This window comes from Macrotis lagotis, chromosome 5 (assembly GCF_037893015.1).
Source record: "Macrotis lagotis isolate mMagLag1 chromosome 5, bilby.v1.9.chrom.fasta, whole genome shotgun sequence".
Taxonomy (NCBI): Eukaryota; Metazoa; Chordata; class Mammalia; order Peramelemorphia; family Peramelidae; genus Macrotis; species Macrotis lagotis.
This window is the reverse complement of record NC_133662.1, coordinates 218184034-218208472: the sequence shown is the minus strand read 5'-3', so window position 1 is coordinate 218208472 and position 24439 is coordinate 218184034. Positions and strand designations below refer to the sequence as shown.

The window sequence follows — 24439 nt, the reverse complement described above, 5'->3', positions numbered from 1 at the left end:
ATTTATCATGAATCAGATAATCAATGTGCATTTTAAGTATCTTCTACGTGCAAAGGCCCTGTATTAGGAATTGGATGCCCTGTCAATAGACTGACTATGGAGAAGAGGCCACCAGAGAGTTGGGATTTCCCTTTCACTTGGGTGACTGATCAAGTCATTTTCCTTAGAATGCCTACAGAAATCTGCCTCCAGGATGGACATGAAGCTAAAATTTCCTCGCAAGTGGATGCAAAACAATACATCTGGTCTTTACAAATTTAAGTAGACAGGTCCACTTTGGTGTGACATGTAAGAGCTTGCAGTAAGAACTGTATGTAAATTTGGAAAGAAAATGATAATCACTATTTTACTCATATCTAAGATTAATGATTAATCTAATAGGATTAAATCTTTACTTTGAGTTTGGCAGACTTAATATTTTGAAAGATTCATGCTTTCATCAATATGGTTACACCCTCCACCAATGTGACTTTTGGCTCCTGTATATTTTGGGAGTTTCTTTGGAAAACACGAATTATTTGGTGACCACTCTTTCATTACTTAGGTGTACCTTACACATTAGATACATGGTCTTTTGTTAAAGACTTTCCAGTTTGGTAGCTTGTGGCTCTGCCGTAGTTGTGGCTCTGCCAACTTAAAAGTTCAAGAACTCAGTGCCACCATCATGCCATAATAAGGCAGTAAAATAGTGAGCCAAAAAGAAGAGTTAATAGTTTTGTTTCTCTGTTTTGATAGTGACAAAGCAAAATATTCTAACTTAGAAATTATAAACAATTTGCTAAAATGAATCAGATCAAAGAAGAAATAATCATTGCAAAATAAATTTATCCATTTGCCCCATATTGGGATGACATTTTTCCATTAAGAGGTTGTGTGTGTGGGGGAATCCCTCCCCACTTTTGTCAAGTTGATTGTGGACATTTTCTTTCAACTTCCTGCAAAGTAGAAGAGTTTTTTCATCAAATGAAGACACTGATATAGTTCCATTGTTATATTTAAAGGGTCAGGTCTCAATGTATACTACCTAGGATTGTAGGATAAAAGCACTTTTTAAAAGAAATATCCTTGGGGTGGCTTGGAGTCAGGAGTACCTGGGTTCAAATCTGGTCTCAGACACTTAAAAATTATCTAGCTGTGTGGCCTTGGGCAAGTCACTTAACCCCATTTGCCTTACAAAAACCTAAAAAAAAATCCTCAAATGAGAGCTACTCTCAAGTTTTTCTTATCCAATCAACTACAAGATACCTGTTATTTACCTCTATATTATGGCATTATCAAAGAGCAGTGAATTAAGACACTTGTTTTTTTCATTTCTTCCACCCAGGAAAAAGTATAACTGATGTTTAAGCTTCCTGTTTGTTTTTCCTCCCTCTTAACAAAAGTTAGAGAAATTTTTGGTTGAAAATGAACAAGATGCCAAAACCTGAGATACTACTGATGAAGAGCTACAAGTATGAACTGTATTTTGATAGCTCACTTATGGAAAGTTTGTACCTAATTTGATTAAAGCCATATGAAGTGAAGAGTAAGGGAAAATCCCTAAATAATATCATTCAAATAAAAGGAAGACCAATGCAATGGAAAGTATCTAGAACTTTCTTTGAAGAAAAATTGGAATAGCAGAAGCAGGAATCCACCAGCATTAGAATAGATAATAAAAGTTAAATCCCCTTTATCTAGGATTTAGAAACCCCAGTTGGCGGGCCATTTTTTTTAAAGCATCATATGAGATGTTTTAGTAATGTAATGTAGTGAAAAGAATCTTGGTCTAGGATGCAGAATCAGGCTAGATGTCTTTTTTTTTAAAGAAAGACTTTATCCATTTCAAGTTCCACAATTCCTCCCCCCGTCTTGCTTCCCTCCCCACCCCCCACAGAAGGCAGTCTGCCAGTCTCCTCATTGTTTCCATGGCATACACCAATAGGCTAGATGTCATTTTGATAAAGTATTAGCATTTCAGAACCTCCTTCCTTGTCTATAAATCAGATATAATTTTACAGCCTGGTAGATAGTAGGTCTTTAATAAATGCTTGTTGACTTGTTGGCCCTCATAGGTCTGCTGTAAGGATCCAATGACATAATTACATAAAAGTGCTTTGAAAACTACAAAGTATTATGTATGCAAAAAATAATCTTAGGTTCTAGAAATGGAAGAGATTTCAGAAATCATTTCATCCAGCCCTTCCTGTTGTAGAAGAGAAAACTCAGAGGGGTTGAATAAGTCACCTATGATCCCAGAAATAGCAGACCCAGGAAGAAGCATCTTTGACTTCTGGGGGGCTTCCACCACTTAAGTTTTTCCAAACTGTTATTATGATTTACAAAAATGAAGCAGTCACTCAGAATTTTCTCTAATGGGATTTAGCCTGCTGAAACTTCTATTTTCCACCTCTATAGCCAGTTTTATTCTATTATAAGTGGCATGCTTATAGTTTTTTAAGTTTGCAGAGTATTTTACATACACCCTGTCGTTGAGCTCCACAATAACCTTCTATGTGAGGCACCAACATTATCATCATCATCATCATCATCATCATGCAGATCAGAAAAACTAAGTCTTGGAGAGATTAAATGATGAGGCCATGATTTCACAGCTAATAAATGTCACAGGCAGGATTTGACCTTGATTTCTAAGTATGGGTCATGGGTTCCACTAAGCCACTGGCTTCTAACCCAGCCCTCCAGTTGCATGGCTTTTGATGCTTGTTTTGTGCTGTTCTTTTTATCTTTAGGAGCAGTACGAGTTGGTCTACAATGTCATACTAGAACTATTTAAGAGACAGATAGAAGTTCTCACAGATAGCCAGGACACTGCCAGTTCAGAGGTAAGATTCAGATATTTTTACTTCCTTTGATACTCAGCATTATCTTCTATTCAATGATCTCAAAATATATACTATTGAGTATTGGATATTCATGGAACTGTTCTAGGAATTTCCTATGGGGTAAAAAAATATTATAGCCATTTAGTAAAGTTGTTCAAGGAGAGAGGTTTTATGCAGAAAATAATTATTTTCAATATTAAATGTTGCATATAATTTTAGCCAAACAGAAGTTATAACAAGCATGACTTGGTTTGCAGCAAGAATGAATTATCTTGTGCTTCAGGTATAAGAGAGAGGTCAGACTTAGTCAAAGCACAGAAGCATATGATTTTGTAGCTGCTGTCCCTGCCTTATCATCACTGCAAATGTCTGATGTTTGCAAAGTTTTTTTTAATCAATTTTTAGTTGAAGTATATAATCACAAAAAACATCTTGATGGGCCTAAGCAAAGGTAAGATCAGATAATAAAGAAAACCAAGGATCTCAGGATACTAAATTGATCACAACCTATTGCTTGTTCATATTGATAGCTATAACACTTATTATCGAACCATAATCTAAAGTTGTAAGGAATCTTAGGAGTCATCTTGTCCAACCCTCCTATTTTATAGATTAGGAAATTGAGACCAAGAGAGATAGCTCTATTAAAATTTAGTTGTGATTTATCATGTTTCTTTCTAAATATTACAAGATGATCAATAGAATATCACCCCCTTAATGAATCAAAATTTAAACAAATTTATTTTCCATTAGAAAATCAGATTGATTTTTTTTTGTATTTAAGCTAACATTATGTTTTAAAACATGCCCTTGTCAAGTAGATGGTTTCATTTTATTAGAAATATAAAAATCCTTTTATGGAATCACATATTTTGTTTTGAGGTTTGGAAAAGACTAGAACAACTATCAAGTCCAATATTAACAAAATTTTCCCCTATAATATACCTAATAAGTAGTCACCCAGCCTTTGTTAAAGAATTCCACCTCTCAAGGTAGCCCACTTTACTTTTGGACAGCTTAAATTGTTAGGAAGTTAGTTTGTTTCTTCCTGAAATTAAGCCTAAATATCTCTCTTTTACAACTTCCATCCACTGGACCTAGTTTTGTCCTGTGGGACCAAACAAATAAAGCCTCAATTCCCTCACCCCAGTCTATCTTCCACTCAGTTGTCAGTGATCTTCCTAAAGTACAGACCCATCATTTCATCTCCTCAATAAACTTCAGGGATCCTCTTTCAATTAACAAGATCAAATATAAAATCCTTTACTTGCCTTTTCAAACTTTTCACAACCTAGAATTCTCCCCTACAATTTCTTATCTTCTTTCACTTCACTTCTCTCCAGGTATTATGATTCAGTGACTTTGGTCTTCATGTTGTTCCTCCCACAAGACCCTTCTCCTAATTTCTTGCATTTGTATTGAAATACTCTCCCTTCTTCACCTCTGCCTCCTGTCTTCCTCCAAGTCTCACCTAAAATCCCACCTTCTGCAAGAAGTCTTTCCCTCTTTCATTTTCATGCCCTCTTTCTGATATTATTTCCAGATTATCCTTTATGTTTCTTCATTAGGGTATAATTATTGGCACTTTGTCTCCTGATCCAAATAGAAGGGCCTTGAGAACAAAGATCCTCTTTTGGCTTTCTTTGTAGCCCTAACACTTCTCATGGGTGCCCAATTGTTGACTTGTCTTGACTCTTCCATATATGAGTCCTTTCTATATTTGAGAAAAGCTCCTTTGACAAATCTTCATATTACATGTATTCAAGGCCCTTCATCATCTTTCATCAATATCTTCCTTAAACTGGAGTGCCCAGAATGGAACAGACTACTTCAGATATGACATGGTGAGGGTAGATTCCAGAGGAACCATTCCTTCCTCATTCTTGGAAGTCATAGCTTTCTCAATGCAACTCAAATTTTCATTAACTTTTTTTTTTCTGGTTGCCTTATTGTTCTGCTAACTTTTACTGAGTTGTAGTTCACAAACAGCATTCAGATTTTTTTCAAAATGCAAACCATTTCTCCTCTAGCCTGTACTTATGGATTTTATTTTTTTTTAATGCAAGCGTAAGACTGCATTTCTACTGACATTCATAGATAAGGTATTTTTGGATTCTGACTTTGTCATGTCATGTGTTAGCTATCCCTCCAAGCTTTATGTTATGGTAATAACAATAATAATAGTATTAATAATAATAATAATAACAATAAACTAGCATTTATATAAAGCTTTAAAGTCTGAAAAGTGCTTCAAAAACATTATCCATTTTATTCTCATTTACCTCAGAGGTAAATAAAATTCCCATTTTATATATGAGGAAATTGAAAGAAGCAGAGATGAAGTGATTTTTGTCTAGGTAACGTGACTACTAAATATCTGACTTCAGGTCTAGTGTGTTCTCTCTGCTGTGCCACTTCACTGCCACCTAGGCAGATTTGGTGATCATGCCATCTTTACCTTTATCCAAATCACTAAAAAAGGCAAACTGCACAGGCTCAAGCCTAGATCCCTGAGACACTGCTTTGGAGACCTATCACACCCACATTGAACCATCAATTACTACTTTTTGAGTGTGGCCATTCAACCAGTTTTGAATCTATTTAATTGTATCATAACAGAGTTCACATCTCTCGTTTTCTACTTTTGCCACTTCTCAAAAGACCACCTCATTGTAAAGAGCTATTCAAGTATCTATACTGGCACTATTGTCCTAATCTCTAGAACACAAGTTTTGTAGTCAACAGTATCTCTAGGAAACACCACATTCATTCTGCCTGCACTCAAATATCTCTAGGGATGGAGCACATACTTCAGACAGGCATTACTAGCCCAACTTTCCCAACTAGCCCAACTTTCAATATTAGAAAACTATGTTGAGTCATAATTTGTTTCTCAGAAATTTAAATATACATGTATAAATGATTCATTTTTCAAACAATGCTTTCATTTTCCAATAACCTATCACCCTTCAAACTTTATACTAAAATAAACAAAATTGACTCCGACAGCATATACTTATTCCACACTTGTAGACCACTCTTCTCTACTCATAGAAGGGAATTGTGTTTTCATCAACTTAACTCTGGAGCTTTTGGTCATTGCATTGATGTAAATTCTGATATTTTTTAGTGTTGTTTTCATTTATATAATTCTGAGTATCATGTATATTGTTTTCTTGGTACTGTTTATTTCTCTCTTTACCAGTTTGCATCTTTTAAATTTTTCCCCTGGATTTTTCATGTCTTTTCTAACAGCACAGTAATACTTTGTTTTAAACATTTACTACCATATTCAGCCATCCCCCAATCAATGGACTCCCATTTTGTTTCCAGTTTGTTTTTGTTAATGTTGTTGTTACCACAAATGCTGTGAATACTTTATGATTTAAAGGACAACCTTCCTTTCTGTCATTGACTTCCTTGGGGTATATACCTGATTAGTGTCTTTTCCTATACAATTCCAAATTGTTTTATAAAGTGGTTAGAACAATTTATAGCTCCATCAAGCATTTTAGTTATATGTGTTTTCCCACAAATTCAATTGCTGCATTTTTAATCATCAATGACAATTTGCTCTCATATATAACTTTCACTAGTTTGTCTTAGTCATTTCTTCTATAACAACAGAATAAATCTACTTTTAGTTTGCATGTACATAGTGACCTACATTTTTTTTCTTTCCTATTTGAATGAGTTCCTTAAGAGTGTCATTTTTTTACTTTCCTTTGAATTCCTAGTGCTTGGCCTATTATATATGCTTAACTATTTGTTGACTGATTGACTGATTACTATGACTGACCCAAGGTCTCACAGTAAGAAGTGGAGCCAGTATCCAAACCCAAGTCTTGATTCATCAGTCAACAAGTGCTTACTGGGATTCGTTGTTCTTTCTATAATACTAGATCATATAATCCTGTCATTTATTGTTATTATTGCTATTCTTTACTCAGTTTATCAACTTTTAAAAAGGTATGATTACTGCTTCTATTCTAAGAATATCTATAATTACATAGCTTTTTCTTTTTAAGTTACTTTAATAAAAAAGTTCATTAAGATTAGTTTTATTGGGGCGGCTAGGTGGCGCAGTGGATAAAGCACCTGCCCTGGAGTCAGGAGTACCTGGGTTCAAATCCCTCTCAGACACTTCATAATTACCTAGCTGTGTGGCCTTGGGCAAGCCACTTAACCCCATTTGCCTTGCAAAAACCTGAAAAAAAATATTAGTTTTATCATTAAAAACAATAATAATAATTTAAAAATTCATGTTTATTTATAATCCAAAGAGTACAAGAGAAATTTAAGCTATAGTCTGCTCTCAGGAGACTTACAGTGTAACTGGAAAGACAAGAGCAACATGTGTGATATGTCTAGCAAATAATTCAAGCTGGCATAGTGTGGTACAGTGTAAAATACTATAAAAGGCAGAAATCTGTGTATTTTGTAGTAGGCATAAATAAAAGGCTGCCTGAAAGACAAGTAGTGGAGAGAGGGAGCATTATGAACAAAGATGCAAAGAGGAAAGTGAGGTAATTAGAATAAAAGTACAAAAAGTAAATGGCACCACATTGTATCCTTCTCCCAACCTTATAATTAGCTACTTTTTCATAAACTCACCTAATATTGATGCTATGTATGCGCACACACACACACACACACACACACACATTTATATGTACTTGTACGCCCACATCAGATCTTTTGAAATAGATTGTTTCTTGTACTTGTATATCCAGTTTTTGGCACAGAGTTGGCCCTTATAAAATAGTTGTTGACTGATCAGAAGCATCAAATAATCAAATATTTAAATGTTATTGAGAAACAATACTAGCATCTGCTTTTAATCTACATGTATAGTATCTATGATCTATCTATCTATCTGAGTTTTATTTGATGCAGTCAATTTGGTTTAGAGACATGAAGTGGATCTTAGTCATCGCCAAACTATGTAATCAAACCCCACATTATATTTCAGCCTAATAATTCAATATAAATTTATTAAATACCTATAAGTATATGGCAAATTCTGGAGATAGAAAAATGTGTTGCAGACCCTGCTTTTAAGTTTCTTATAATCTAACTGGAGGAAACGTAGATAACACAAATAACATAAGAGGGAGTAAGATATATGTATATGAGAAGTTCAAAGTACTATGACAAATGATCTTCAAGGAGGTAAAAGGTATAAGGGATTAGAGAAGGCTTTATGAAGAAGATTTGTTTTGAACCTTTAATGAAGGTATGGGGATAAAGATAAGAGTTCATTCTAAGTATGGGAGAATGTATGAACAATGTATGGGAGAGGGCAGAATAAGAATTTGTAAAGTAATTAATTTGTATGAAATATTAACTACATGAAGAAAAATTATCTGAGGAAAAATTAGGCACATTGGGAGAAGACTGGAAATCCTTGAATGCTAGTTTTTTGAGAAAATAATGACATGGTAGGAGAGGAACATTATTCAGGCAATTATATGATGCTAGAATAGAGAGAAGATAGAGTGGAAACGAGAAGATTGTTTGGGAGACTATTACAATAGTCTAGACAAAAATCGATGATGGTCTGAACTAGGGCAGTAGCTGTGGCAGCAGAAGGAAGGGATGATTGTGAATGGTATCAGGAGCTAAGAACAGACATTTGTGTTTGGTGAATAACAGAGAAAAGACAAAGATAATTTTAAGGTTATGAGTTTGGGTGCCAAGAATGATGTCGTTGCCACTAATATGAATAAGAAATTAGAGAAGCTATTAGAGGGAAAATGGTGAGTTGACTTTTGGACAGAATGAGGTTTAAGTGCCAGAGGTCAGCTGAAGCAGAGATATTCAAAAGGTAGCTGAAGGAGCTCCCCTTGAAGTTTGTGAGTCATAGTTGAAGTGAGAAGAACTGATGAGCTCACCAAGGAGAGGTGGACAGGGAAGGGAAGAAGGCTGAGAGAGGAGCTTGGAGGGACTCCTAGATAAAAGGTAGAAGATAAGGAAGATATCAAGCTTGCTACTATTTTTTTTTTAGCTTTTTGCAAGGCAAATGGGGTTAAGTGGCTTGCCCAGGGCCACACAGCTAGGTAATTATTAAGTGTCTGAGGCCGGATTTGAACTCAGGTACTCCTGACTCCAGGGCCAGTGCTCTATCCACTATGCCACCTAGCTGCCCCTACTCTGTTTTACTAATAGATACAAACCTTTAAAAAAATTTTTTTGGTCAGGACCTGTGATTTTATTGGTTTGGGGAAAGCCCAGGGTGGGAAATCCCTCTATCAATATAGATTGCAATCTATGACAAACACTCTTGTTTGTTTGTTTATTCATGTATTTGTTTTTGTGTTTGTATTCCTAGTAATCAACAAAATACCTGGCACATACTCTAAGTGTTTACTAAATCCTTCTTAGTCAGTCAACCAATAAGTATTTTTTAAGCATTTACCCTGGGATAGGCACAAGACAAATGAATACAAAGAAGGAAACAATCCCTATCTGGAAAGAACTGGCATTCTAATGAAAAAGATCACCAGGATCCATAAACATATACATATATACATATACATACATATACATACATATACATACATATATATACACATATATATAAAAGCATGTATACATATTTATATATGCATACACACACAAAGAAGCTATATACAATATAGTTTGGGGGAGCAGAAGGATCAGAAAAGACTGCAGAAGAAGCTGCTTAAACTACATCTTAAAGGAGGCAAGGGATTTGTAGACTGAGTCAGATTAAGAAGGGAGTGTATACTAGTGCTTGTACGCAGACACACACACACACACACACATTGATCTTCACAGGTCTGAACTAAATAAATCCCTAAACCTCAAAAACTTGTACTTTTCATAAGTCATTTGAAAATCTTTAGCTTTCCTAAATAATTGCTGCCTGCCTTCTGAAAATACCGGAAAAAGTAGATTTATGAACAGTTCCGTCACTGTACAAGATTCTCTTTCATAGTCCTCCCCAATATGTCTTCTTAAATGTCCAAGACATTTCTTCACCCACTGTCTTCTTCCTTTTTTTCCCCAAAGATTCAAGAAAATCACACAGCAGTTAAGCCACATCCAGCTCTAGAAGGAGATTCATATTCTTGTATCCCATCAGATTGGTGAGTTTTGTAAATACTCCATATAATGAGGGATATATGCTTGCCAGTCTTGAGGATGCTTTGTGGTCTTACTTGTTACTGTTGTTTTTTACAGTCCTCCTGAAGAAGATCCGATCATTAAATGCCAGCAGAACAAACATGTGACTCAAGAAGAAACAGCACAAGCATCATTAGATTGTGGTGCCTCTCAACTACATGGAAACCAAGGGCTAAGTTTACAATCAATTGAGCAGGACATTTCTGTTGAAGTTTTGGAGTTAAATTGTAGTTGTGAGAAAAATGCTGAAAAGTTTATGAAATGGGAGACAAAGTTATATCCACTGGTTGGAGAAACACTTCAAAAACATGGAAGTATGGATTTGAACCCCATTTTGCCTAGGGAATGTCCCACTTCAGGACCTTCAAATGTAAAGGGAGGACAGCCCAATACAAAGGCATCATTAATACGAACTAAATCCATTCCCTTTGAGTTGCCACCACAGAGACAACTGAAGGAGTGTGAAATCAATGCTGCATTTCCTTGTTTGGATCCCAGGCAAGGTCATTCCTATTCTATTGACCTGCAGGCTCAAAAGTCAAAAAGTATTTCTTCCATAGAATTGAATCATTTACTAAGTGGCCCAAAGACTCAAATGCAGGATGCTTCCCATCCCAAGGTCCATGTTTCCAGTGCATACAGGGCCCATCCTTATGCTACCCTAGCAGAAGATCCTTATTTTTCACAATCACCTCCAAGGAATGCTGATCTTCCAATGTCTGTAAATTTCTCAGAAAAGCTAGTTGGAACTGTCTTTTCATCATCCACAGCTACTACAACTCCAATTTCTGCTGGTAGTCCATTTGATACTTTAGCATCCAGTCTTCCATCCAATCATTTCCACCCACCTCTCATTAGGACATCAGTAGGTAAGTCACTAATAAAGGATATATGTAATCCTAAAATAAATTAGATTTTCAGTAGGTGTGCTTTTCTTTTTGTTTTTCTTAATTACATGCAAAGAGTTTTCAACATTCATCCTTTGCAAAGCTTTTGAGTTCCACATTTTTCTACCACCCTTCTTCCCCCCTCCTCTCCCCATGGCACTCAGCAGTCTGATATAGGTTGTACATGTACAATCATGTTTAACATATTTCTGTGCTAGTCATGCTGTGAAAGAAGAATTAGAACTAAGAAGGGAAACCAGGAGAAAGAAAAATAAAAAAAGTGAACACAGTCTGCTTTGCTCTGCAATCAGACTCCATAGGTTTTTTTCTTAGGATGTGGATGGCATTTTTTTTTTAGGTTTTTGTAAGGCAAAAGGGGTTAAGTGGCTTGCCCAAGGCCACACAGCTAGGTAATCATTAAGTGTCTGAGGCCGGATTTGAACCCAGGTATTCCTGACTCCAGGGCTGGTGCTTTATCCACTGCGCCACCTAGCCACCCCGATGGCATTTTTCTTAACAAGTTTCTCATGATAGATCACTTAACTGCTAAGAAGAGCTATGTCCTAGATGTGGTTTTTCTATTTAAAAAACAAGGCAGCCATCATCAGATTTAGAGTCAGGAAGACCTGAATTTGAATACTGTCTCAGAAGTAGCTGGGAGACCCTGGAGCAAGCCACTTAATTTCTAGAACCTGAATGTTCTTAACTTTAACGTTCTAGAGCTAAAGTTTCTTCACATTATTAATTACACTGGCTATGCCAAAGCAATCACATTAAAATAACAGCTAACATTTATAGAGTGAGTGCAAACCAATTTTTATAAATATTACCTTTTTTTTGTTTTTGCAAGGTATTTGGGTGAAGTGACTTGCTCAAGGTCACACAGCTAGGTAATTATTGTTTGAGAATGGATTTGAACTCAGATTTTCCCAGGACTCTATCCACTGCACCACCTAGCTGCCCTCTATAAAGTATTATCTTACTTAATGCTCACAGTAACCCTGTTAGGTAGGTTTATTATGATCCCAATTTCATAGATGAAGAAACTGAGGAAAACAGAAGTTAAGGACTTCCAGGGTCACACAGCTAGTAAGTATCTGAGGCAGGATTTGAATTCAGGTCTTCCTGACTCCAGTCTCAGTGCTCTATCCATGATGCCATCTATACATCTATATATTTATGTATACACATATAAACATACACACATATACATATGTATGTCAAAACTTATTTCTGTTGGTTACCCCACATTTTTTTATTGTAGGGGAATTTAGTTGTATTGTGGAATGAAAGAGAACCAGTGTCCAGCTTCTCTGTAGCATGCTTATTAACTTCTATTTCTACCCATTTTGCTATTACTCTGGCAAAAAGGATATGTGAACTCGGCAACTCCAAATTATGTAGTTTTTTGGTGTTAGCTATAGAAATTTGGGTGACTTTCTATTGGGGTTATTTAGAAGTGTTAGTTTTTTTCTCATGTGTTCAGCAATGTGGATTCCTTTTTCTGCTTGGAATATTTGGAAACTTTGAAGTGATAAGTGCAAGCCTTTCTCTAATGCCTTATTATGGCAAGAAGAAGTCCCTGGTTTTTCAAAGATTATGCCAGTAAAGCAGAAACTCTCAAAATATAGGTCAGGTAGCAGATTCTGTGGTTGTCATTTGAAGAGTTCAGAGAAGGCCATTATCAGAAGGTAGGTCATCAAGTGAGGCCTTCTGGATAGAGTGCACACTCAAATTACCTGAAGCTTATTTACTAAGACATAGAGTTGGGAATCTGTATTAGTAAAGGGAGTTCTTGTACTTGTACAATCACAGATCTTGGAAGCTAAAGAGGTGATGAAGAGTGAGGGGAGGCAGAAAGGAAGCTGAGTTGAAAATAAGAGTATTTATATAAATGTAGTTTATATAGTTATTATATATTATATATACTCCTTACTATTCAGGATATTTGCAGGGTAGAATTTATTGTATCTAGCTCAACAAAGTATATATTTCAAAGCATGGAAATAATTTTGTTTGCAGAATATTTTGTTGCAAAGAGATTTCATATATATATGCATATATCTGAATATATGCATATATGTGTATTTAAGGCATATGTGTTATCCTTATGTATAAATATAAAACATGTGTATTTTATTCATATATATATTTTAGGAAAAAACTCAATTCAATCAATCTAAAGCAATCAATGAATCCATTCTTACTGATTACCTCCTATCTGGCTGATAAATTACTAGAGACTGGGCTAGGAATACAAAATCCCAGACTTCCCGCGTTTTATAGTAATTTAAATGCCTCACTAGCTACAATGTTGCAGGTATTTATAAATAACAAGTCTCCATTTTCAGAGGTTGGGCTATCTACTAATACGCCACCTGGTGGTTATTCACTTTTAATATCTCCCTGCCCCCAAATTTCAGGAAAATGCACACCTCAGAACCCCATAGTACTGTTATCTAGTGTCATCTAGTTTATTGCATTATCATCAAGAGATATATCGGGCCTTGGGCAAGCCACTTAACCCCATTTGCCTTGCAACCCCCCCCCCCCCCAATACCCCAAAGATATATCGGGATGGCTAGGTGGCGCAGTGGATAGAGCCCAGGCCCTGGAGTCAGGAGTACCTGAGTTCAAATTCGACCTCAGACACTTAAATAATCACCTAGCTGTGTGGCCTTGGGCAAGCCACTTAACCCCTTTGCCTTGCAAAAACTAAAAAAAATATATATATATATCAGAGACACTATATTCGGGTCTTAACTTGTTACATAGCAAGGCATTTTATTTTATTTACATAAGATACTCAAGGAAAAATGATACACAGAAAACAACTTAAAATTTCCTCGTATTAATATATTTTATTTATTTCTCTTGTACTTGAGACAATCATGAAGTATGTCCGAGTTTTACAGAAGCATTAGATTTTAAAACAAAAACAGCAAACATTCAAATAACACTATACGGTTTGCAGAACACTTTTGTATACAGTATCTCATCTGAGCCTAAGGAGGCAAGCACTGCATTTATTATCCCTATTTTACAGATTAAAAAAAAAAACCCGAGATTCAGAGAGGTTAGATAATTTGCTCACAAGGACAAACAAGTGTCATTAGACTCCCAGTCTTCCTGCCCCTAAACTCAGTGCTCATTTTACTATATCACATTGCCTTTCTGAGTTGGTATGGTTTAGGCTGGACAGCTGTTGAGGTCCTAATTCTGAATTTCTGTGAACTGAGCTACCTGCGAGGTATAATGAAATCAAGATCAGTGAATATCTTTTTTTTCAATCCCTGCACTCCCCCACCCTAGGTGGTGGTACAAAATGTCTCTGGTTGAAAAATAGTTATGTGATCAAGAATTCGCATTTTTACAATTTTCTTTGTTCAATTCTATTGAGTCCATGTGTTTGGCATTTTTGATTATCAGACTCTCCAGGGTTAGATGATGAAATCCCTCCTCCTTTGCCTCAACGAACCCCTGAATCCTTTATTGTGGCTGAGGAATCTGGTGAGTAGAGTGGCTTACACAAAGTGACAGAGAGAGTTGGTTGTCCCAAAAGCTCAAGGGAGAAAGTGCCATAACAATGGCCTGAAGTTTTTCCAGGGCTGATGGTGTTCCCCTTCTCCTTTTACATCAACAGACCAAGAAACAGGGACAGAAGAGGAAATGTTTCCCCTGGGGACAAATCCCAATTCTTCCGAGAGTTATGGCTCTGATTACCATATACGACTCAAGTAAAATGAGGGCATAGTTAGACCAAATCAAACCCAATTCCTTTCCAACTCTAAAGATCTATAATTTCATATGTTCAGTATGCTGGGCTTGAGTCAAATTTAATTTTCAAAGGAATAAATGTTCCTAGGAATTGAGTCATATTTAATGGGTTCCAGGAAACTTTTCAGAGATGATTTCCAAACCTCAGTCTTTACCTGTGAAGCTAAAAATTGGAACATCCTTGGAATGGAGTGGTGTTTCTGAATTAGAGAAATCTGATGACTCAATTCGACTGAGACCAAGTAAGGTAAATAAATCCATCTCTTCTGACTCATCTCATCTGGGTTTACTCGATTATAATTCTTTGTTTATGCATTTTTAAGTGATTATTCACTGTTAATTCAGTCAATCAATATTTATTAGGTACCTAGAATCTTCAAAATGACTGAAGGTGCAAGGTTAACAAAGACTAATTTAGATATAGTACCTGGCTCCAAGTTTGTGACCTAGCAGAGATTAGAAAAAAATAACCTCAGTGTAAGACATGATAAATTCCATGAGATATGGTCAAAATTTAAAGGAAAGAGATCTTATCTTGTTGGGTGGATCAGGGAAAGTGGTGACATTTGTGATGAACTTGAACAATTGATTACAAACACATGTTTGTAATTCCTTATATCAATCTTCTGGTAGGCAATATAAGTTAACTGCGGAGTGATACATTGCGAAAAAGGAACTTTCTAGCTTTTCTGCAAATTAAATTCAGTTTCCTATAACAATAATGCTCTGAGCTTCAAGGAGAAATATTATATATAACTATTTTTTATTTCTACCTAATTTTATGAAGTAGTGTACAAAAATTTATGAAGGATGGAAAATTGTTTTAAAATTTCCTATTGCATACTTTGTATAAAACATGATAGGCAGACATTTGTTACCGTTCATATTAAAAGCACCATAAAATTGGATATGTAGTGCTAATATACACTTTAAAATAGAAATTTATTTTAAAATAGCTCAGAAATCAAGTTAGGGCTCCATTTTTAACAACGTGTTTCTAGTTTGTCAGAAAGGAAGTTCAGGAAAATTCTAAAACTAAAGGGGAAATTTTTAAATAGGAAGGAAATTCCTCTGGTTGGATCAGTTCAGGACTAAGTGTCACAGGTTATAAAATGACTATAAGAATGGAAGATAATGGTTTTATAGCTCATGTGATGATGAATCAGGAGAAATAGGGAGCCAATTCTACAGTATTCTCCAAAGGGAGGAGGGAAATATTTTCATTATACCACTTACTGCCTCTTCAACAGATGTTTTTTTTTTTTGTTTACTTTTAGAGTGTGAAGCTGAGAAATTCCACATCAGGTAAAATTGTCCATGGTTTTGCTTTTTAAAACAATTTTTGAAATGACAATGTAGACATCTTTAGATACTATAAAAAAAGGTTCAAAAGTAACTTACCTCCAAAAACTGCACTGTTTCTCTAATAGCTTAATATAATCTGAGATCAAGATTTCCTTAGACTCTTTTTTGTACTATGGACACTTCTGGTAGTCTGTGAAATCTAAATTTTATTTTATTTTTGGTTTTTGCAAGGCAATGGGGCTAAGTGACTTGCACGAGGTCACATAAGTAGATAATTATTGTCTGAGGCTGGATTTAAACTCAGGTCCTCCTGAGTTTGGTTTTGATATATTTTTTTCACAATTCAGTGATTTTGTATTCTAATCAATATGATTACTGCCTTCAGTGATTCAAATTTAAACATTTTCATGGTTTGGTTTTCGTTTTTTTAATAGAGGCTCTGGACCTCAGAGTCCTTGTCACAAGATAGATCTTTGTTTTGTCCCCAGTTGTCAAGTTCTTTTTTGGTGCCTTCCTGATGATATTTTATGTCATGACCACAGATATATATTGATAAGAGTAGGAAGAGGAAGCAGCTGAGTTTAATTCTTTCAGATTTTCAAATTTTATCAAATAAGCAGATTACTGTGGTAGCTAAGAATATGGAAGGAAAGTCAACTTCTTCCTTGAAGTTTTTATTTATACAAATGACTAAATACATGACATATCTAAATGTCAATTTTTTTTTGTGCTGATTGTTAGTAAGAATTCAGGAAACAGAAATTACTATTATGGACTGCATAGAATCAGTAGACTTTGAGGTAGGTCTTGGAAGATAAACTATTTGGATTGGCAGTGTAAAGGAAGGCCATCCCAGGTGAGGGAAAAGAATTAACAAGGGTATGGTGACTGACATGACCAAATTTTGTACTGTTAACAGAGAATTAACTGGCTTAATTACTGGGAGTTTTTGAAAGACAGACAGAGGAGTTTGGATTTATTATAGGATGCAGAAGATCGTCAGTGTAGATTCTCAATCAGATGAAATTCTTGATGAACTTTTTTTTAGGGAAAATTAGCCTGGCAGTAGTACAGTTAATTATTGACTGTTTTGAGTTCCACAAAGTATCTTCTACTGGCAAACAGAAAAATAACACATTTTCTGTTTGAATAGTTCCATTATGCTTTGCCTTACTATATTATAAGCTATAGGCAAGAAAGCTTTTAAAAAGTATGTTTCAGATATAAAGGCTAAATTACTACAAAGTCAATTTAATAAATGTGGGTGAAAGTCTAGCATTAATGAGATCTCAGAGTAATGGCAATTTGTCCACTAAGCAATAGTTTTTATCTTGACTGGGCTCCAAATAGCATGATTCAAGTTGAATATATGTGAACAACCTTTTGTAAATATCTGGCATGGTAACAATTTTTCTAAGTATATAATACTATGTCTTTATATGATGCTTTACTCTCTCTCATTCGCATGTCCTAGTAGCCCTGCAAAACATTATCTACATTTTATATATATATATATTTATATATATATATATACACATACACACATATACACACACACATATACACACCTATATACACACATACACATATACATCTGTATGTATATAAACTCAGACTTGCACAGCTAGTGTGGAAGTCAGGCCATGAACCCAGGACTGCCATGACCCTAATCTAGTCTGCTATTACAAGCAGCTGCTTTGATACATCAAGTTGTGATGAATAAAATGCAAATTCATTTTTAAGAGCATCAGTGACTTTTAGCTTTCTGGTATATTACTCAGAGTAATAATTATTGTCATATGGGAATCAAGTTTTTTACACTAAAAAGGACCTCCATACTTGGACAAAGGCGGAGCCATTGCATTGGCATTTACCTATGTTCAATCACCCAATAGAATCTCTTACCTTCATTTTTGTTGTACTTGCCACCATGGTCAAAACCTCAGAAAAGCCCAGTCTCCTTTTCTCTTGGAGCTTACAACCTAAGAATCAAACTTAACTATATCCATAAGTACTCAGGGTACTCCAGGTAAAGAGTAAATGTCTTAATAATTGTTAAATGATAAAAATAATACTTTAAAGAACCTACAATGTAGATTTGTGGACTACATGGATGTAGGTAGAGAATACTTGAGGCTTTAATATCATAGGAATAACTATTAGAATCATCTTATTTAGATAGCTGCAAATTGATATTAAATAAGTTGATCTGGCTACAATAAACAATGTTCATCCAGAATTCAAAAGATTTTAATTAAGGCATAATTTTTAATTGAAGAACTTTTTTGTTTTTCTGTTCTTCCTCTCAGAGGTACATCAGGTTCGATCGTCATCCCCTCCTCCTCCACTTCCAGAAAGAACCCCCGAATCCTTCCTTCTTGCTGACGAAGACTGTGAGTTGCAAAGTTTCCTCCTCATTAAAGGTCTTTTAAATGGCAATATAAAAAGGTCAAAGATAATTGTTTTAAGTTTGAAAAGCTGGATAGAAATAGAAAGCAAAGAAAGAATTATGTAGGATATTTTAAAAAGTACAAAACTGCACATATATGAAAATGACAATGAAAAAAAAAACAGGGCAAGTAATTGAACATGTAGGTCAAAAGTGATGCTGGCTTGATGCCCAGACCTGAGTTCTCATGTTGCTTTTGGAGAAATTTCTCATGGAACGACTAGTTCTAATGGTAGGCTTAGAAACTAATTTACATTAAAGACACCAGAGGGTAATTTATAAACCAGAATATCAATTTATTTACATTGAAAAACGAGTTTTCTACTAGCTTAAATACAATCTACGATACTCTTAATTCCTTAAAGTATCTGGGAAACATAAGGGCTGATTTTAATCTGCTGGAGATGTCACCATGTTACTCTCTACTGCATGGCATCTTTGCTGTTCCTGAGCTGCTCTCTGCTACCATACATTGAGGTATATAGTAAGTAGTAATATATATGAGGTTCAATGAGTATATAGACAAGAGTGATAGACCCACACGTAGCCAGTAGAATCATCCAGACTACTTTTTTATTATTATTACTGGTGCCACCAAGGCACTAATAAACTATCAGTCTTGGGTTGAGAAATGCCTGGTACCCTTGGTTGAATCCTCAATTGTCAAGCTGTGGCCCCCAAACCCATGGCAGAGCCTCATCAAAAAAATACCACTGAACCTGGGTGAAAGTCATCTCTGATGGCATGCATATGAACTCAGTAATAAGACAGAAGGTCTGTTAGTCTCTGCTGCTATTCTACAAACTGCCATCAACAAACCTCCCTCTTTGCACATCATTCTGGCCAGCAGTTTCTCTATATTCTTCCCCAGTGAAGAATCTACACTTGTTGCAGATCATACTTGATGCAACCATGCTATTATTATTATTATTACTCTTCACTGATCTTATCTTACTTGATAGAGAATCTAATTTCTCACTGGGCAACAAGTGGTGCAATATATTATCTTTGTAAGGGCCTGGGTTATTTTCTAGATTGGTAAATAGCCCAATTTTTCAACTACTCGGGGATAGAACAGCTTTCAGTTAGTCAACTACTTTGTATCTTCTTTGTATACCAAGTTTACTAGCAGAATTCCATTCCCTTCCTAAAGTTTTGGATAATGAATGCAAACATCATCACTCCAGTGCAAACTCTCTAAAGGCAATGCTATTTCATTTTTGTCTTTGTATTTCCTAGCACATAGTAGGTCTTTAATGTTTCCTGAATTGCAACCCCCTTCTTCCAATCCAAGTTCTTCAGAGTGAAGTCATAGAGCAGCAATGGACCTCTTTTAGTGCCAGATTTAGGCGGCAAATGTTTGGGTTAGGCCTAACTCAAGATAGTTTAAATATATTGGAATATAAACTCTTTGAAATCAGGGATTATTTCATTATTTCTTCTTTTGTCACCAGAGCCTCACACAGTGCCTGGCAAATGTAAGCTGTCACTATTTGGTGACCCTATGAGGTTGACTTGGCCACGCAGGAAGAAGTCATCAGACTTCTCATTGCTTCAGCTCTACAAGTACCATGTCCAAGCTGCCCTTCTTGGTCCACCAGTCAAAGCATCAGAAAGCACCTGGGGTTCTTGAGGCCCTTGTGTCCCTAGGTGGCCAGGAAATAATAATCTTGGCCAATCAAATCTTGAAAAGAGCTTCAATAAACAAAGGCAGGCCTCCCACACACACACTGGGCAAGAGTGGGGATTAGGATAGAGCTCCCACCACAGCTCATCAACTGACTTTTATTCTGTTCATTCCCTCTGTCTTTCTATATGCCAAAGTATACATTATTAGGCAACAATGAGTGTTGCCCAAATTTCAGAAGACATTAAGGCAAAGTTTATTGGTAGGATCTTGGTCGTACTGGATATTTACTTTAGCAATGGGCCATCTTGATTATACTGAATCTTTTTGCTCTGTTTCGGATGAAAAATGATTGAGGAAAATGAATGTTTACCTTCTGAGTATATCAATTTATTAAGTAATGCATGTCTAACAGAGCAGACTGGATCTCTGGCTTAGGCCTGGACCTCCCGTCTGGACCCTGACTAGAGAGATTTTTAAACAAAAAGCAATTAGTAAAATAAGATCAATTAATTCAAAGGAAATAATACAATATTAAGTAACCTGAGTTCTTATTGGTGTAAAGATTAAGGATTTGCTAAACTGGGGGGGGGGAGGGAGAATGAACAGATGCAATCCCCTGATTTCAGAAAAGGCAGAGTACCACTCCCAAAGTATCTGTAAACAGTCAAGGGAAAACAGAAACAATAACCAATGAGTACAGGGCCAGTTTTCAAATGAGACAAAGGAATAGCTTAGGATGTAAATTGGGAGAAAATCCTTGCACCAATTTGGATGGAACTGTATTTCTGATCAACATGATCCTGGTCTTTGGTTAAGGGTCTCTAAATAGCAGGCAAAGGTAGTCCTGTTTCCCAGTCTTGCAGGGCTAGGTTCAAACAATGCAGTAAGGTATTCTCACAAGGTTGAATTTGGACTAGACCCATAATTGAACAGAAAGGGAACTGAGCTAGCTCCCAAATGGAGTCACAAGATGGGAATCTGTGTGATTCACTCAGTTCCCACAATGAACCACTTGTGCTAATCCCCTCAAATCCCAAGGCTCAGATCTTAGACCTCTAGTGTTTAGCATGTTCATTAGTGTTCAATTAAATGTTTAGATAGACCTCCCTGAGGGCAGGATGGTGACTGAACTTCTTGACATCTGCCCAGACTAACCTCTCCCAAAACACTAGATCCACAGTGGATATGATTATACCTACTGGGAGAAATATTGGGTCACTCCTAGGATGCTGCTCATAGTCCTCCAGGGTTCTTCCAAAGACAAAGTCTACTTGCTCCACAGGTTTGCTAGTACTGCCCATGGGAGCAGCTAGGAGCTTTGAACACAATGAATTCCTACTTTCCACAAATGCCCACTACCATCTGTTTTTCAGTTGTTTACCTAACAGCTGGCACAGTGGATAGAAAATTGGTTTTGGAGTTAGGATAGGAATTCAAATTTGGTTTCAGACACTTGACACTTATTAGCTGTATAGGCAAGTCACTTAACCCCGACTACCTTGCATCCAGGGCCATCTCCAGTTGTCCTGATTCATATCTGTCCATTGGACCCAGATGGCTTGACTCTGTCCTCGATTGCTTAGCTATAACTTCTGCCACTCTTTCAACAGTGAGCACTCTCTGGATTTAGACACTTGAGTGCCTCAGTTTTACGTCCTTGTTTCATGGCTTGTATCTCTTTCTCATGATTCATGTTTGATGGGGAAGAGGGGAAAGGGTGAATGGGAGAGTGGGTGGGGAAGAAGTATAAATAAGCTCAACCCTGGTGCTAATCTCCATGGAAGAAGTTCAGCTTTGAGCCTATTGATGCTAGAGCCGACAGTTCTGAGCCCTGGAAAAATTATAGGGTATTCGATGACTCCCAAATAGTGGAATTTCCTTGTGTTCAACTGAGTGTCTGAGTTCTTAATAAGGACAACCACGAAGTGACTCCCTCTCTACTAAACAATAATGAGCATTTACACTCTGAGCACTCTAAGGTTTGGAAAGCAATCAGTAATTTCATTTGATCCTGACAACTACCAGGTGAGATAGGTGCTTTGCTACTGGCCCCATTTTACAGATGAGGAAGCTGAGGCAAAGCTTCAAACTTAGGTCCTCCCTGCTTCATTCCTCCAAGTCAACAAATCAAGTCAACGATCATTTCCACAGTGGAATGTAGTAAACATTAAGGATCTCTTAGGTGCTAGGCCCCAGCTCTCCTGGGGACACAAATAAGAACCTTAGAGGAAGTTGAAAGAGGAGAGGGGAAAGTACCAGTGTGAGGCTTGACTTCAACCAAAGTGGAAGCCAGGCTTTAGGGGAGGGGTCTAATCATGCTGAGGCTGAGCCTCCTGGTCAGCTGCTTTTCCTGGGGGAGGGGGGAAACTGATGACGGCTGGTGCTAGGGCTTCCAAGCCCTCTAGAAATGTCATATTCTATGTCAATGCACTATGCTAAATACTGGGGTTACTGATATAAGCCCCACACACCTCAAAGTGCCCTGCTCTCAAAGAGTTCATGAAGCAGTGGGGAGGAAAAGGGGCTGCAGGTGTTGGCATGTCCAGGGTAAGAAGGCCAGAGGGACAGTGATGCTCCAGAGTGGGAAGTCTGCAGTTAGGAGGGAACCTGGGCAATGGGGAGTGGGCAGACCCTTTCAGCAACCTTGGACCTGACCAAATGCATCTTCTATGTTGGCCCAAATCCTTCATATGCAACTATAAACAGTACTTCAGATCGGCTGAAAACAGCCAAGTAGCTCATGATGTCCAATCTTAAGGACAGGACTACTTAGGTCAGGATCAATGTAGGAATAGTGTAGCCACACAAATGAGGCTGCAGATCCCCGGTCAAGGTCTATGGAGAAACCTGTGTCAACTCAGTCCAGATCCCCTTCCAAGTCTATGGATGGTCCTAGCCCTGAATATGAATCCACTTTTACGTCTCTTGCTAAATTCATGAGGAAATGAAGGCTTTGGTCTTGCTGAACTCTACAGGAGACTTGTGGCATCAGGGTCCAGGATCCCCGATTGGCATGCAAATGATCCTAGTGGCAAGAACTAAAAGCTAGGCAGAGCAGCTAGGGTCAGGGCTCATCTACATTTATGTCTTTATTATCCATAGCTGCCAGGGACTAAACTGCTGACTTTTAAAATGCATTCTGACAAGTTTAAAAGTGCCAGTCCCTTCAAGAAAGTTGATTTTGGGGAGGAGAGGAAGTCAAAGAGGGATCTGTGTGCATTTCATTTAAAATGGGTTAGACCTTGGGATAAAAGGAGATTAGGGGAGGCTGTATGGGCCGATTGAATTACTAAATTCTGAAGACTGTTTTCTGAAATAGCCTGGTTTCCTGATTAGGTTTGGGAGATTTCCCCCTTTTGACTTGCAACTGGGAACTTTCTATAATACCTATTGTCTCTAAGAATGTGAGATCCTTGAAAGCAGGGACTGTATTATTGATTATATAGTTTACATTTCAAGTGAGCAACTTCAAAAGGCAAGTAATCTTGCCCATTTTAGGTAGATTCTTGTTAGCTTAAATTTCTCTAACACTGCATTCAGCAGCCACTGCCTACAAGACAATATTAAGAACCAAAGGATACATATGCATAAACACGTGTGCACAAAAACTTAGTGGCTAGATGAATCAGTGTGCATTTTTATATGTTTATTAAGTATTTTGTTTTTCCAGCTATGCAGGTCCAATCTGTAGAAACTCATTCTACCAACTGCTTGGAGAACTTGGAAGATATGACTTCTTCTCAACAGTCGTTGACTTCTGGAAAAGGCTTTACAAGGAGTAGGGTAAATAACTACAATTTGGAAACTCCAATGACTTTCAGTTGCTTTACCTCTATTTTTCCCTCCTTTATAAGAGAAAATTTCTTTGGTTTAAATATATCCATAAAAATTGTGTTTGGTAGGCCTGCTGCAAGCAAAAGGAAAAACAAAACTGGAATCAAATAACATTTGCTTTATAGGAAGTAACTGAGGAATTACTGGCCTAACAAAGAGCTATGCATTTGCCCTAAAAGAATTTAGCATATAAGTATAAATTTATAAAAGTATATTATCAAAAAAGTGGAAATAGAGATTGATAACAGGGTTGCTAGGCATGTGGATAATATTAAGAGTTGGGAGGGGTTGGGAAGACTTCTAGAGATAACTAAATTCTGAAAGAAAATCAGAACTGTATAAGATGGCGGGAAGAATTGCCTAAGCAAATAAGGAATAGAGAGAATGCTGGAGATACTAGCATACTAGTTGGGTTGAAGTAAAGACGTGGAGTTCAATAGCTAGCACTCCAGTCTTGGCTCTATTACTTACTGTGACTTTGGCCAAATCACCTTTCTGATTCTGTTTCCTCAACTGAATAATGAGGCTGGATGATCTGATAAGGTTCTGTTCCAACATCCAAGGATGATCCTCTGATTATATG

The 24439-nt window shown here is 36.7% G+C and overlaps 1 protein-coding gene and 1 long non-coding RNA gene across 4 annotated transcripts in view; one reads left to right on the top strand and one right to left on the bottom strand.

The window, feature by feature from the left end:
- Positions 1 to 24439, top strand: part of PTPN22 (protein tyrosine phosphatase non-receptor type 22) — an 88953-nt gene that overhangs the window by 50521 nt on the left and 13993 nt on the right. For all 3 annotated transcript variants that reach the window (XM_074188474.1, XM_074188475.1, XM_074188473.1), the window contains exons 11-18: positions 2733 to 2825; positions 9861 to 9937; positions 10032 to 10843; positions 14291 to 14371; positions 14755 to 14885; positions 15916 to 15943; positions 18253 to 18336; positions 23693 to 23805. In XM_074188474.1, the coding sequence (XP_074044575.1) occupies positions 2733 to 2825; positions 9861 to 9937; positions 10032 to 10843; positions 14291 to 14371; positions 14755 to 14885; positions 15916 to 15943; positions 18253 to 18336; positions 23693 to 23805 (1419 nt within the window). The remainder of the gene's footprint in view (positions 1 to 2732; positions 2826 to 9860; positions 9938 to 10031; positions 10844 to 14290; positions 14372 to 14754; positions 14886 to 15915; positions 15944 to 18252; positions 18337 to 23692; positions 23806 to 24439) is intronic.
- The window catches only part of LOC141488424 (uncharacterized), a 39412-nt gene continuing 16847 nt past the window's right edge, over positions 1875 to 24439 (bottom strand). The window contains exons 2-3 of the long non-coding RNA XR_012468673.1: positions 20393 to 20483; positions 1875 to 18421 (exon numbers count right to left, since the gene is read on the bottom strand). This is a non-coding gene — a long non-coding RNA (uncharacterized LOC141488424). The remainder of the gene's footprint in view (positions 18422 to 20392; positions 20484 to 24439) is intronic.